Source organism: Phaseolus vulgaris, chromosome 8, assembly GCF_000499845.2.
Source record: "Phaseolus vulgaris cultivar G19833 chromosome 8, P. vulgaris v2.0, whole genome shotgun sequence".
NCBI lineage: Eukaryota > Viridiplantae > Streptophyta > Magnoliopsida > Fabales > Fabaceae > Phaseolus > Phaseolus vulgaris.
In genome coordinates, this window is record NC_023752.2 from 60,357,483 (window position 1) to 60,373,620 (window position 16,138).

General features: G+C 33.3%; 2 protein-coding genes across 2 annotated transcripts; one reads left to right on the forward strand and one right to left on the reverse strand.

Annotated features, from left to right (window-relative positions):
- Positions 1-1,086: 1,086 nt before the first annotated feature.
- LOC137827107 (exocyst complex component EXO84B) lies at positions 1,087-10,365 on the forward strand. Its single transcript, XM_068633319.1, has 7 exons — positions 1,087-1,532; positions 3,086-3,183; positions 4,824-5,880; positions 6,205-6,720; positions 8,272-8,460; positions 9,638-9,774; positions 9,896-10,365. The coding sequence occupies exons 1-7, from the start codon at positions 1,383-1,385 to the stop codon at positions 10,056-10,058; spliced, it is 2,310 nt and encodes a 769-aa protein (XP_068489420.1). The 5' UTR covers positions 1,087-1,382; the 3' UTR covers positions 10,059-10,365.
- A 1,252-nt stretch (positions 10,366-11,617) lies between these two features.
- Positions 11,618-15,598, reverse strand: LOC137827108 (uncharacterized). The gene is made up of 7 exons (XM_068633320.1): positions 15,095-15,598; positions 14,856-14,985; positions 14,592-14,709; positions 12,949-13,040; positions 12,775-12,844; positions 12,582-12,668; positions 11,618-12,077 (listed from the first exon to the last, which is right to left on the reverse strand). Exons 1-7 carry the CDS (start codon positions 15,459-15,461, stop codon positions 11,988-11,990), a joined length of 954 nt encoding a protein of 317 aa, XP_068489421.1. The 5' UTR covers positions 15,462-15,598; the 3' UTR covers positions 11,618-11,987.
- Positions 15,599-16,138: the final 540 nt, after the last annotated feature.

The window sequence follows — 16,138 nt, forward strand, 5'->3', positions numbered from 1 at the left end:
ATAATTAATATTTATATATTGATTATATAAAATTATTTTCTTAATTATCAATAACTATATTTTATTATTATTTTATAATTATATTATAATTAATATTATTAAATATTTTATTATATTATTATATAATCAATTATATTATATATATAGTATATAATCGATTATTCATTATATATAATTAATTATAAAATAATAGAAAGCAGATAATATTTGTTTTTTATGTTTTTGAAGGGATCTTGTGAAATGTAGAAGGTAGGGAAATATGTATAAATTAAAAGAGTTGTTCAAATAGCCAGCTACATTCTCTCCAATGATGAAGTGACTAATGTTGATTATTCTCCTATGCTCTTTACTACGGTTTTCAGGTAGTCTCCTGCATGTGCTTCTTATTCTTTTGTTTTTTGTTTTTTTATTTTATTAAATGAGACCTATTATATATATAGTAGAAAAAAGAGATAAATAAGTAAAAAAATTATAGTTATGTTAAAGTTAACCTAAGATTTCACTAGTTCCTCATACACACAATAATTCCACTAATTCATCCCAAAGCTATTAAAACACTCGTTTAGCAAACAAAAAAAACTAATAACTCAAATAATGATGTACTTTAAATCATGAAGGAGTACATGTTTTACTGAAATCAAAGGAATTATAATTGCATTATCAATTGTGACTCTTCAACTAGTTGACTAAAGAAAAATCAATTATTTCATTTTATTTTTCTTAATTCAACCATTTTCAATCAATAAGAGATAGAATTTTCTTTTATCTTCATATCTTGTTGTTTTTATTTTTTTAAAATGTATAAAATACAAAATTAAACCCATAAAATGCAGTCCATCTGAGGCTAATAATAATGCAAGTCACATTCTTAATTTAGATGATATAATAGATAATTTTTTTTTTAAAATTATAATAAAAAAAATATTTTCATTTATCATCAATTTAATTTTTTAAACATACACTTTTAGGTGCAAAGGGTAGATGATTTACCCGTAAACAAACAAAAAGGAAAGTTATTATTAGTTGAAGAAGTTAAGCGAAAAGCAAATTATTTTATTATTTATTTATGATTTTAAGAGAAGAAAAAAAAAAAATTAGGCGTGGTGTGCTGGCAATCTTCTCCTCTCTTCTCTCTCCCTGGCACAAGTCTTAACTCTCTCTTACCATCACCGCTTTGTTAGGGATCAGAGAAATTGAAATTAAAATTAAGATTGAAACGACACGAAATAGAGTCTTCTCCTTTTCTTTTTCTGCTCTGTGCTGTTCAGTGTGCTTCCTCATTGATTCGTGCGTAGATCGATCTACGTTTTTGATTTCTGTGTTTGAATTTGAACCCTAAACTTCGGCGGTTGGTGATCTCGTCTCAGTTGGAGTCCGTTCATATGGCGACGGCGAAGACATCTCGGACGAGAAGTGCAGTGGCGAGTGCGAAGGAGAATGGACCTAAGCTTGAAGAAGGACTCAATCCCTTCAAGACTGAGAAATTCGACGCGGAGTCCTATGTGCAGTCCAATTGCTCCCTCAACGATAAGGTTCATTTCGTTTTTTCCTCTTTACTGTGTCCTATTAGCTGCGTATTCGGTGATCCGTTCCAAGCCTTTTTGCAATTGCGTTCGTTCCTACCTAGTTTTTTCAAACTCAGTTTAAATAAGAAATCTCTAATCGCAAGTGTTTAGATGCGGTTTCTGAGGTGAGGTGAGCACATCGGCTCCTTGCTGAATTTCTCCTCACGGGGAGAGGCATTTTTCTGCCGGAGCTAAAACAAAAGAAAGTAATGTACGATGAAAAATTGGTGAATGATTTCTCTTTCTTTTGCTTCAGTGGCATGTTACGGTAATTGTGTATTTGTTGATATCTCAATAATAGAAGCCTGATTGCTTATACCTAAATGATGCTTGTGTTGAGGCCTAGGAAGATAAGTCATCTGGTTAGAGTTAGACATATGAAGTTTATGGTTGCATCATTGCATGCTTCATTTCTTTTAATTTTCTATGGACAATAGAATCTAAGTTGATTTTAATTCAGAATAAAGTCCACTCCTAAAAGCTAGGAAGTCAAGAGAGGATAAGCTTTATTTTAGATTGGAGTATCATGTGTCATACCTTGGCAACATGCGATATCCTTTGTCTGTCAATCCTGTAATTCATAAAATTTACAGTTTGAGATGACTTTTATTTGTAATTGACTCCTTTTAGTGGCTGAAAAGGGAAAATTTGTAGTTTCTTTCCTATCTTCTCTATTCTCTATATGGCTATTAGATATATGTCTCCTTCATCATCTATTTAAGACTTATGTAGTTGTGAACTAACTTTCAACATGTTGTCTTAGCCACTTAGGCATAATTTTTTTTTCCAATTAGAGTCTAGTTTGACAAAGTACTCCACAAGCACTAAAAGGAGAAGAAAATAAGAAAAATGAAATTTTTTCTCCTTAAGCTAAAATTAACTTATGCAAATTAAAAAGATATTGGAGAAGCTAATACAAGAGATCTTCTACAAATTAGCTTCTGCATAAGCTAATTTTAGCTGCTAGAGAAACTTATTTGATTTATTTTTCTTATTTTCTTCTCCTATAAAGACTTTAGGAAAAAATTATCCAAACAGGGCTTTAGTCATTTGTAGTGCTGAAACCTGTTATTGGATACTTCTAGTTCCCACCAGGAAGAGAAAATTTTTTTTGACCTTCACATTAAGGGTGTGCTTGGGACAACTGCTGCAATTTTTTTATTATTTTAACAATCAATTATATGTATTATTGATTATAATCAGAATGTTCTTTTTTTGGATAAGTTTGTTGAAAAGTGATTGTAAGATAATTAAGTTCGTTTGGAAGCAAAAAACAATTTTGACATATGAAAAAGAGTGTATGATGCTGGAAAAATGGAACTGTTGAACAATAATCATAAGTTTCAAAATTTTCAACTTAAAAGAACAAATTATTTCTCCAGATTTTTTTTTATAAATTTAAGTTATTTTCCCAAACACAGATTATTTTAAAAACAACCTTTTTTCTGTAATAAAACAGCTGAAATCTAAGATTTCAGATGTTCCTAACATGTTCTAAGTAATGCTACTTTGTTCTTCAGGAAATTAAGCAATTATGCACATATTTGGTGGACTTGAAGAAGGCATCTGCTGAGGAGATGCGTCGAAGTGTCTATGCTAATTATGCTGCCTTCATTCGGTTAGTTGTGCCAGTTTGTATAAATATTTTGAAAACTTCATTGGTCCTTTTACTAATAAAGGAGATTCAAGGTTTTGAAATCAAGCTAAACTTCATTGGCTTCAGCCCCTAAATTCATTGGGGCCCTTTAAACTTTCTGTAATTGAAATTTCCCTCTGATATACTGATTTGCACAAACCATGCATACAAACCAAGGTAATCTATATAAACAAAATCACTTTGCCAATAAACACCAATGCTTTAGTGTTTCACAAATGGTCATCTACCACAGCCTAGTTATGCCTTTGTTTCCCCCTCATAGCTGAAGCATTTTGAGTGGTAGAGGAATAAAAATGATAATTCAACCAGTTCAGCCAGTCAAACCCCAACCAATTTGCATTGTTTGAGTGGTTTTGAGGTTAGTTTTCATTCTCTGGCTTTGGAGTCTGGCTGGACCACTTACCAATTTAATTGGTTTGGTTTTGAAATTCTGGTTTGTATGCAATCTGTGTAAATCTTATTGTGCTTTAAAAATTCTACATATGTCCTAATATTTTAGTTGTAACACGGTATCAAATAAGTATTATACCACCATATCATTGCAAAAAAGGGTTTTTAGCATCTGACATTGATCATTCTTATTTTGTTTATGAGAAGTATCTCCCTGCATGTGTGTTGATAGGGGGAAAGACTTGTTCATTTACCTTCTATTTTACATTTCATAAACAAAACCACTTATATTAAAAAAAAACTTCCCCAAAACCCTCCTATTTTATAAATTGAGATACGAAACACAAAACCTTTCTTTAAATTAAATTGAGATAAATATTATTATTAAAGAGTTTGATCAATTACACAAACTCCCTTCTATTTTATATACATTACAAACAATCTGATACCAATACATTAATAAAAAAATTAAATTATTAATATTTAAAGATAAAAAAATGTTAAGATAACATTAAAATAATAAAGAAAATGAAAAAACATATTATTAATAACAAAATTATCAATGACAAGAATTCAAAATTATTGCAGTAAATAAAAACCATAACCATATGAACTACTAATAATAAAATCAATAAAATATTTTATTTTCTATTATTCAATTCATTAAAAAAAAATAGTTGAATTGGATACTATTAATTATTAATGTGACTAAGCTTTTATTAGATTTTTGTTGAATATGAAATAATAATTAATTTTACTCTTTATTTTTATGTGTTATGCCAATAATATTGCAAAACTTGTCTTTTAAGGATTTAACAATTTCAATTTTTTACTATAATATGGTGGAATGTAAATGTAATGTATTTATCAAATGGAAGGGATTTTGTGTAGTGTTTAACAGATAGAGGATGTTTGTATAACGAGACAATCTATAATCTGGATATCAAAGTTATACCAAATAATAACAGTGGGTTTAAATGTAGCATATTTATAAAATAGGAGGAATTTTGTGTATGTTCTTGAAATAGAGGGAGTTTTGTGTAAGAAATGCAAAATAAAAGGGACATTAGAGTTGTTTACTCTTCTTTTTAATGTTTTACCCCTTCTAGTTTGGACCTAAAAAATTGCTGCTGCAATGTGTTTTAGCTACTGTTACTTAGCTGATATATTGTGGGTCATATTTTGAAATCTTAGCAATATTAATATTACAGAACATCCAAGGAGATATCAGATTTGGAGGGGGAGCTTTCATCTATTAGAAACCTTCTCTCCACACAAGCTGCCTTGATACATGGTTTAGCTGAAGGAGTTCACATCGATTCATTATCAATTTCAACGTCTGATGGTTTTTCTCTAAATGCTACATCAGATTCTGAAGATAAGGAGATATCAGACCTAGACAAATGGTTGGTAGAGTTTCCTGATCTCTTGGATGTTCTCTTGGCTGAAAGGCGAGTGGAAGAGGCTTTGGCTGCTCTTGATGAAGGAGAGCGTGTAGTTTCTGAGGCTAAAGAGATGAAATCTATCACCCCGTCAGTACTTTTGTCTCTACAGAATTCCATTGCTGAACGTAGACAAAAGCTAGCCGATCAGCTAACTGAAGCTGCTTGTCAGCCCTCCACACGTGGTTCTGAGCTCCGTGCATCGGTTTCCGCCCTTAAAAGACTTGGAGATGGTCCCCATGCCCACAGCTTGCTACTTAATGCCCATCAGCAACGGTATCAATATAACATGCAAATTCTTCGACCATCAAGCACCTCATATGGTGGAGCATATACTGCTGCTCTAGCCCAACTGGTATTCTCAGTAGTTGCTCAAGCTGCTAGTGATTCTTTGGCTATTTTCGGTGAGGAGCCAGCTTATACTTCAGAACTTGTGATGTGGGCTACTAAGCAAACAGAAGCTTTTGCTCTTCTAGTGAAAAGGCATGCATTAGCTTCATCAGCAGCTGCAGGAGGTTTAAGAGCTGCTGCAGAATGTGTTCAAATAGCATTGGGTCATTGCTCATTGTTGGAAGCTCGTGGTCTGGCTCTTTGTCCCGTGCTGTTGAAACTTTTTAGGCCTAGTGTTGAGCAAGCACTAGATGCTAATTTGAAACGAATTCAAGAGAGTACTGCTGCTTTGGCTGCAGCTGATGACTGGGTACTTACATACCCTCCTACAGCTAGTCGTCAGAGTAGTAGGCCTTCAAGTATATCCATGAGTAATACAACCGCATTTCAACATAAACTTACAAGCAGTGCCCATCGCTTCAATTTGATGGTTCAGGTGAGAATTTCAATTTTGACTTGTTAGACTGAAGTACTGAACAGAGATGTTGCTTTGCTTGGGACAGTGAGTAGATGTTCAAAAACTAAGTGTACTAAATATTTATTATTTCGATTCTTTAAGTGAATATACTTAGAATGTTGAATCTTTTCTATGTTTTCTGTGATCTTACTGAAGAAATAACTGCCTTCCTTCCTACCAAACACATACTCATCTGCACATTTTAATCTTGTTTAGATCTATACCAAGTTTTATGTATGTTTCCTGTTTGGTTTTGATGGGTTTATGTTGTTAATTCACTTAATGCTGAATGTTCTGTAACAGGACTTCTTCGAGGATGTAGGACCACTGCTTAGCATGCAGTTGGGGGGCCAAGCCCTGGAGGGATTGTTTCAAGTATTTAACTCCTATGTGAACATGCTCATAAAAGCATTACCTGGATCAATGGAGGAAGAGGCAGGCTTTGAAGATTCTGGAAACAAAATTGTACGCATGGCTGAGACTGAGAACCAGCAAATTGCATTGCTAGCAAATGCCTCATTACTAGCTGATGAACTACTTCCACGTGCAGCTATGAAGCTTTCCCCCATAAATCAAAATGCCTACAATGATGATAATCGAAGAAGAACCTCAGAAAGACAAAATCGTCATCCTGAACAAAGAGAATGGAGGAGAAGACTTGTTGGTTCAGTGGACAGATTAAAAGATACATTCTGTCGTCAACATGCACTGGACCTAATTTTTACTGAGGAAGGTGATAGTCATCTTACTGCTGACATGTATATAAATATGGATGGTAATGCCGAAGACGTTGAATGGCTTCCATCTTTTATTTTTCAGGTATTTCCGAAATCTGATTCTTTAGTGAAATTTTTCTACAGATTTTTGTATCTGCCTCATTGTTTGTAAGAGTGAATTTCAAACTGGGGAGTGCTAATAACACTGTTATTGGTTGAAATTTATTAATAATTACAAAGTGAAAAGTGAAACTCATTAAATGGGTATGAATAGGACCTGCAAAATTTTATGATTTTCATTAAGTTTCAGTAATAATGTGTTCAAATGAGTGTATTACTAAGCTTTTCTCTTTGAAATTTTCTTTCCATTCCCATGGTGCCAAGCATGTATGTTTTTTTGTAATATCTCATCTGAGTGGAAAAACTTGGAGACGGGGGTGTGGATTATTGCTTGCAACATGAAGCTCCATTCTGATTCTTTTATAGGCTCATGACTATAGATTCAATGTGTTGTCCCATTTCCGAGGATTGGTTTATTTTATTTCAAATCTAAGTATGCATTCTGGAATAGCTACTTAATTATGCTACTGAACGAAATAATTTTCTTGAAGTATCTGTTTCTATTAAGTGTCAACCTTAATCAGCTGGCTGACTACGGAAGTTGTTAGTCCTAATATACGAATACAATTTTCTATTTGTGTTCGTTCTTGTGGTTAAATGTCTCCCTCTGTCTACCAGAAGGGATTAAACATTGTGCTATTACACACACATCGACATCTTAAACACTAAAGAAATCATAATATATATGTTGTATATGTGCATAATTATCAAGCTTTAGGTACTAGCAGCGTAAGTATTTCTATCTTCTATATTCTAAAGACCGATTTTGTCATAGTCATCTATCACGCATGCAATATTAGTTTGTTTACACAATCATGACATAGGAACTCACTTTACTTTCACATCATCTTATTCATTGGATCTGGCTCCTGTAAATTGAGCAATTCACTCAGAGGGTAAAGTAAATAAATATCATCTATGAAAAAATCAAATGTTGATGTTACCATTCATGCACAACAAATCATGTTTGTGTTAGGATATTAACCATTTTCTCATCAACTAAACGATCAATGTTACCTACCGTACCTAATATTCTCTTTAAAGGGGTCAGATTGCTATTTATAAACATGATGCAGCAATAAGATGAATTTCTATCGGACGCAGGCGTAAAAAAGGGTCTACAGTTACAGTGTATATAAATTATATATGTGTGTAAATTGAGAGCATTGAAACATTTAACCTCCTATTTTCCCAAGCAGACATGATTGTTTTATATCTTCCTACAGTTTGATACTATCTTCCTATTTATTACCTATATGTGAATTTAATTTTCAAGCGGAGTCCTTATTGAATTTCTATAACAAATATATCCTCTATGGCCTTGTTCTACATTGGATATTCGATTACAGAGCCGTTATTCTTTATAACTTATTTGATACATGTTGGATTTTTCAAATGATTTTTTTTTTCTTTTGCAATATGAATTATCTTTCCTCTTGTGCTAAAGTCATTACAAATTCTCTTCTAACTTCATTGCCGAGTTATACTACAATATTATTCAAGTATCTCATGAGGCTATTATTTGATTGTTCAGGAGCTTTTTGTAAAACTAAACCGAATGGCCAATATAGCAGCAGATATGTTTGTAGGGAGGGAAAGATTTGCTACGCTGCTCTTGATGAGACTTACAGAAACTGTTATGTTGTGGCTTTCAGAAGACCAGAGCTTTTGGGATGATATTGAGGAAGGGCCCAGGCCTTTAGGTCCCCTTGGTCTTCAGCAGGTAGGATATTGGAGTTTGTTTTATTATAATATCATATATATTTCTTTTGTTTTGGTTGCTGAAATAACTGTTAAACCCATATGCCAAAGCAGACAAAAAATGACGCCTTTAAATGAATCTAAATAAGATAATTTTATTTAGGAAAAATATGTGCGACTCAAGTCTTCTATTACTTATATAGATCAAAGTCTGGTCCTTTTCTAACAAACAGAGCTGAAAAAAACTTTAAATAATGAAGACTAAATTGCAATTTTGGTCTGTATTTAATTCCTGATCCACGATTTAAAAATTGTGGTCTCTATTTAAAAATTTACTCCTATTTTTTTCGCAATTTTGATCTCCTATTTTAAAAACTTTGCAATTTTAGAGCCTCAATTTATATACATTTTATTTCTTTTATTTTGATCCAGTTGAACCTTAAACCAGACATCCATTCAGAGAACCATCAAAAGATAATTTAATTAATTAAAAATTTAAAAATAGAGGAGATAAACATAAGCAAAATTGTGTAACGAACCAAAATTTCCAATTTTATGAAATAGGAAAACCATAATCGTGGAAAAAAAGGTGGAGCCAAAGTTTTGGATAAAAGTTAAAGGGGGACCAAGTTTTAATTTAATTTATAATGAATACTTTCTAATTTATTTGAATAATACTAAAATAATTAATTGAAAGTAAGCATATAAATAATCCAAAACAAATTGGAAGGCATGAAAATAATCTACGTTACCCTAAATAATTACTGATTATTTTTCATTTGATGCAGCTTCTATATCATGATAGCGATTTTGTTCTTTTATCCAACTGTCAAATATCAGTTAGTCTGTGCTATAATAAAAATCATGGAGAAACCACTTTAACAATGCTAACCTCTTGGATTCTGGTCATACTTTCGTCTCCATTGTTGAAGGAGAACATATATTTTCATTGAAAAGTGAAGTTGTTCCTCCACCTGAAGAAAATTTTTCATGTTCTCTACTGTATTTTTTAAAAATTAAAGCGACTACATTGACCTTGCTGAATGATTTGTTCTCACAATCTTTAGAAGTGTATATGCCTAAACAGTGTTATAATGATTTGCCGACTCGGGAAATCAGTAGATGCAAACTTACATGGTTGAACCCCGTGAACAGAGAAGTTAATTGTGGCCACATAATTTTTTTCTTACGTTATGCAGTTCTACCTGGATATGAAGTTTGTCGTATGCTTTGCTTCGCACGGTCGATACTTGTCAAGAAATTTGCAACGAATTGTCAACGAGATTATAACAAAAGCGATGGCGGCATTTTCTGCAACAGGGATGGATCCATATAGGTACCGTTATCAGCATCAACATTCTATCATTAACATTAAGAAAAATGTTTGCAAATGTTTTTTCTGTTAAAAATTGTGATTTAAAAGGAATTTGTTATGTTAATATATATTGTGTTGCCAGAGAACTGCCAGAAGACGAATGGTTTAACGACTTATGTCAAGATGCAATGGAGAGACTTAGTGGAAAGCCAAAAGAAATAAATGGGGAGAAGGACCCTAACAGCCCTACTGCATCTGTTTCTGCTCAGTCAATTTCATCTGTCAGATCGCATAATAGTTCGTGAGGTATAGTTTCATCCTTGTAAATTAAGTCACTGTGAAATTGGTAGCAGATTTTTGTACTCTATGGAGATCTATCTCGTCATTGCTCCTGATGTTCTCCCTACGCAGCAATCGATTTCCCCATCATTTTTATCTTACTGAATTTATTGGGGGAATAACCCTGCTTTTCTGTAGATTAAGTTTTCCATAGTCAGGTGTTTGCCAATATTTTTTCCTCCTCTGTTGGTTTGTAAATGTTGACTTGATTATTTGGTTCGCATTCTCAAACATTATTCTTTTCAAATAAGTGTACTTAGTTTTTTGTTTTAAGTGGCTCCTCTTCTTTCAATGACACTGATTCTCAAGTTCACTGATTACATGACTAATTTAGCCCTTAAAATGTAATCTGTAAAACTAGGTTTTACATTTTAAAATATACAAGTTATACGTCAATAATTTAGTTTTGACTTAAAAGACAATCAAATTTATTTCTAAAATAATTTCAAAAATACAATTATAATTTTAGATAAGGATCGATTCAACTTGTTTTAATTTAAGCAAAGTCCCCGAATGGTCATTATTACAATTGCAGAGACCAAATTAATGACATACAATTTTAAATGCCTTTCTATTGTTATAATTTATTTAGGAAATATTAAATTAACGATGGAATCATAACGATATGCAAACCAAAGTTTCAGTGTTAACGTGCATCCAAAACGGAAAATTGAATTCCATTAACATGTTCCGTGTTGTGAATGCATGATTAAACATTTGATAAACCTACTAAAATGTCATACCATTCCACTGGAAAATACTGCAAACGTAGTCAGGACAAAATGGCCATTAAATAACGGTCAACTGTTAGCTTTAGTTCTAACACAAGCATCCAGTACTTTGATGCATTGGTGTTGGGTATAATTGAATTTAGTACAACAATTAATGTCTCTAGTTGCAATTTTCATGGCAAAACTTGGACCACTATTCATAGATAATTATGAACCTAGTAGTAGTAGTAGTAGGATCCATTACTCCATTTTCCTCGGGATTTATTCTTGACCTATGAGTTTCTTCTATTACACAAATTAAACTTTTGGTACAATAGTAGATTTTCAAAACTAGCAGAGAATTAGCAAGTCAGTGAGCTGTTTAATAGTATAACTCAGGCGGCGACTTCACTTGATACTGGACAGAAGTTCCAACCTAATTTGATGGTAGAGTTCACCCAAGCAAACAAAGATTACCTGCAATGATATGACAGCAGCAGTAATAGATCTCCCATTATGAAAGGATGCTTTCGTCGTATTGAAATCCTGTATAAATCAGACAATATATAACTCCGCGGATTTCCTTTAAATAGGTCTCATCAACACCAATGCTCTGATTAAATGGAGTCATGAATGACGGATTGAATGGGGAAAAATGTTAAATATGGTGTAATGACAATGGTAATATGATAGTGGAAAGTAGCATGATCATTGCTATGGCATCCTTATTTCTCCTGACCCTAGCCAGGTCTTGATATGAAATCAAAGTATCACCGTAAGATGTCATGTCAAATAAGCACCAGATGAACCTAAAGTTAGAAAATAGAAGCCAAAAGCCTGTTTGAATAAGCATTCCTAATGCCAATGTACACAGAAAGTATATGACCATAAAGCACACAATTTAAACAAAATTTAGACCCATGCATCAATTCTACAGGTGATAATACCATCTAAACGCCTATATAATTAATCTGGGAACCAACACATGTTGCCAAGAAATGCATGTCCGATTAGTATAACATAGCCAAATGTATGTATATGATGCCACTGTGCATTCATTCACATGAGCAAGGATGCTAATGGCGATGACTTGATGATCAATGGATGCATGTGCAGCTGCAAGATGCATCCTATTATGTAGTAATATTTGTCGGAGCATAAAGAACAGAGTACATCCCCTTCAAGCTACTGATAAGTCAATGCTGGTAGAGCTCCATTAGCAGTAGCAACAGCAATTGGAATATTATCTTTCCTTTTTCCAAATGGATTTTTTGAATATCTACTAAGAAGTCAAGAAAAACACCAAAAGAATTCCGTGCACATAACAGGATGTAAAAATCACAACCAATTTTGTACCAAATTGAATGTAAAGAATGAGAGCTTTTGAATGCAAATTAAGGGATAATGGAAGATAGAAAAACAAAATCAACACTTAAAAAAATATAAAGCCCGAATCATAAGATTTACCATATAGTTTTGACCAATGAAAGCCCTAACACATGCAGCTGTATTCGTGTTAGATCATACTGCAAAACAATTAAAACCCTTTAAAAAAAATAATTGAATTGAAAGAAAACCATGGTTCTAGTATCATTGATGCACAGGCAAAGTAAACAAACAAATTCGTGGTATGTTGTTACAAATGCAAGCATTTTAGTGAAAAAGTCTTCAGTAGTCTCCAGAGCTACAACCCCATGCAGAGTCAGTTTTTAAAAAGTGAACATGTGAGAGGGGGGAATCAGAAAGAAAATATCAGGGTGCTTGACAATATAGAAAAGGATATTGTATCCGCATGCCAACGGAACCAGAACTTGGGATAACAGCACCCTGCAGATTATGGTGCACATTGGTAGCACTATTCACATCCTGCAATAGGTCATTGAATATTAAACTGAGGAAATATCATCAGAAGGAAAGGACAAGTATTCACCAATTAACAAGTTAGAAAATAGTTTAATAAAAGATCACTGACTTCAAACTCAATGAAGCAAACTGTATGCCTCTCCTGTCTCAAAATCTTCATTTGCTTAAAACCAGGTTGTCTGCAACACAAAGTTGTTCAAAAGATTGTTCCCCGTCTTTTGAGATAGAAAATGCCATGTAAACTGAACAGAAGAACCAGCGGTCAAGGGATAAATGTACTTACACACTGAAAAGGCCCCTTACTTCTTCCTCGTTTATGTTCTCTCCCAAGTTCCCAATAAACAGGGTGTTGCAAGGAGGATTATCTTTTGTGTTCTACACAAAATAATAAAGTCAAAGATAGTAGCACTATTAGTTATTGCATTATTATCAAAGTGAGATAGTAACAAAATAATTAACTCTAAATTAAATCAAACACCAAAAACCTCAGATAAGCTGGCAAAGAAAAAAAATAAAGCAAGATAAGAATTCAACTAAAAAGCACCTTGGACTTTTTCCAGCTATAAAATACTCATACTTTTGGATACTTCATGGTACGTGTTGAAGAAGTGTCCACATTTTTTAATGCGTTTTTATCCAATAAAACAAGAAACATGCGCGTAATATAAAAACATAGAAAACATTGTCTCTTTATAAACCAAAGTTAGAATGTTCTATTTACATATGTAAATAATAGAAAGTAATTTATGATTGAAAAAAATGATTTATTAATTTTTATTTTATTTTGATAATAACTAAGAAATGTGTTTTTAATTTGGATTTGCACAATTGCAGTTATATACTTCTTATATTTCCTAAATTTTCATACATTTTTAAATATGTAACTTGCCCATATTGTATCTTATTATTTTATAATAATAGTATCACCGTAGCCGATCCATGTATCATATCCATGCATCATAGATTGTGATATTAGAAAATAAAGCCAGGCAAAAACCCGGAAAACACTCTATCATTACAAAAAAAAATGGCTTGGAACTACTATTCAAGGTAGTTTCTTGTAGTAAATGAGATTTGTAGACCAGAACTACTCTTACATGTCTGGAACTAACGCTTTTTCCAATATAATTGTAAAACAACAGATTCAAGTATCCATACAGAAAATAACTCTTTAATGATATCAATTAATTTTATCTTGATTCCTTGTCAATAATAATCATAGCCAAAATAGGGATAGTTATCTGCCTAATATGCACACAGAATACCAGTTAGGTCAACATTCAACAATTTATCCACTAAACTCAAAGGCAAGTGCCTCCCCACCTATACCCACTTTGAAATAAAATACCAGAACTCTTACATGTCTGTTCAGCATGTCATGAACACAGTACTATGTGGATAAATTCCCCATTTGTTAAATAAATGTTGTGAAATAAATTATCCAGAGCAGAAATCAGATCCTTTGTGACCAGAGAGATTTTAAATGAGTAAGTGTTATATAGAATGGGTGTAAACCAGGATTAAAAACCGTCTTCCCTTTTACAATATGCTCTAAACATAACAAGACAAGGAGTGATAAATTAATCATTGATGGGGAAATAAAATCAAATGAAAATAAATGCACTAAACCCATGTCTCCTTTTAAAATATGAGCTAATCATTGCAAGACAAGGATTGATCATTGATGGTGAAATCAAGTGAAACTAAATGTGTTAACCCAAGTTCCCCTTTTAAAATATGAGCTGACCAGAGCAGGACATGTAGTGATGATATAATCATTGACTAGGAACATGAATACAGAGAATAAATTCACATCAAGTTAGTTTTCATGAGGAGAGTTTATAGAGAGACCACGCGCATATAAAGATTTCCTGAGGCAGTTCCAAACATACATTAAGCACAATTCATACTTTCAGCCACTCTCACCTGAACTGGAACATAACTGCTAGGTGCTGCTATGGGAGCAGGAGTAGGCATTGGTACAGGTGCAACGGGATAGCCCGCATATGGATCATATGGAGGAGGAGGCGGCGGAGCCATGTATCTGGACCATCAAAAAAATTGTCACAAACTAAAAGCAAACACAGTGAAACAAGTAAAATCAATACAAATGCAAACTAAAATTATTACATTGAGATAAAAATTTCTTCGTTTATTTTGGAGTGGGTGTCAAATATAGGTGGTGCTTACCCATGTGGCCCCCAAACAGGCGGCGGGGGAGGATGGAAAGGAGATGGAGATGTATAAGCAGTATGTGTATAATCCCCAGCCGTTCTTAACCGTTTACTTTGATCAAAAGCACCCGCCTCAGCTCCAATTCCTACAAAGAAACAACGAACCAAGAAATAGAGTTAGAAAATGCGAAGCAAGAAAAGGTTTCGGTTTCGGTTTCAGTTACAGCTAAAGATTGAACGGTAAAATAAGCTCACCCCTCTTCACGAAGAGATTCTTCTTGGCCATCTCAGTGTGGAGGACGGACTTGGTGTCGGGATCGAAGAGCATGTCTTGGAGAATGTCTTTGGCTGCGAGTGCTTGGTGCGGAGCGGAGAACAAAGCGAAACCCATTGGCTTTTCAGCTTTGAAATTCAATTGAGAAGCTTCGAAGCCGGGTAACCACCTCAGCAGATTCTGAAGCTCCCTCTCTTTCACGTCTTCCGGAAGACCGGTTATGAATATCGTTCGAACCTCGTCCCCGGCGTGTGGAGGAGCGGCCGCGGCGGCTGGAGGTGGCGGAGGAGGAGCCGCAGCCGCCGGAGGCCATTGCTGGTGGTATGGGTGGATGCCGGTGCCAGCCATTGCGTGGGTGCGATCAAACCCTAACCCTAACCCTAACCCTCGACTCAACCCCCAATCTCTTTTTTCTTCTATACACACTCCTCTCTCTCTCTCTCTCTCTCTTTCTCTCTCTCTCTCTCTTCTATAAAACAATGTTTGTAACAAATTTCCTTTTTTGTTTTTGAATTTTAAATGGATCTAAGAACTTCCACACCTCCCCAATAGAGTAATATTCATATTACATTGCACACTATATTTAAATTTTAAATCAATTACAAAATACTAAGTTTTTATTTCCTAATATATTAAATAAATTTATTGAAACATTGTCACCAGAAAAATCAATCTCTTTTTCTTATACACTTATTTAAATGATACACTATTTGAAACCATTGTTTCTGAAAATCAGAAGTAGATTCAATTGATTAATTACTAATTAATTAATATGGTAGTTACTAAAATTGGAATAATTCATAACTAATGAGAAGCTATTAGTTAAACAAGATTGTGTTTATCTTAGTCATCTTCTAAGTTGGATTTAAAATTTTAATATTTATTCTAACACGAGTTGGTTAAATTTATGATAACCTTCACAATACTTTTTATAGTATAGTTTTATTTAAATGTATAGTTTTAATTTTGTTCGTATTAATCTTTATTTTAAAAGCTATAAAATTTAAAATATAACAATGAATTTT

Coding starts and splice junctions, on each gene's coding strand:
- LOC137827107 (XM_068633319.1), top strand. CDS start 1,383: ATGGCGACGGCGAAGACATCTCGGACGAGAAGTGCAGTGGCGAGTGCG. Junction 1,533..3,085: donor ATTGCTCCCTCAACGATAAG/GTTCATTTCGTT, acceptor TTTGTTCTTCAG/GAAATTAAGCAATTATGCAC. Junction 9,775..9,895: donor ACAGGGATGGATCCATATAG/GTACCGTTATCA, acceptor TTGTGTTGCCAG/AGAACTGCCAGAAGACGAAT.
- LOC137827108 (XM_068633320.1), bottom strand. CDS start 15,461: ATGGCTGGCACCGGCATCCACCCATACCACCAGCAATGGCCTCCGGCG. Junction 12,669..12,774: donor TTTGCTTCATTGAGTTTGAA/GTCAGTGATCTT, acceptor GACCTATTGCAG/GATGTGAATAGTGCTACCAA. Junction 12,078..12,581: donor TTGGCATGCGGATACAATAT/CCTTTTCTATAT, acceptor CTTAGTAGATAT/TCAAAAAATCCATTTGGAAA.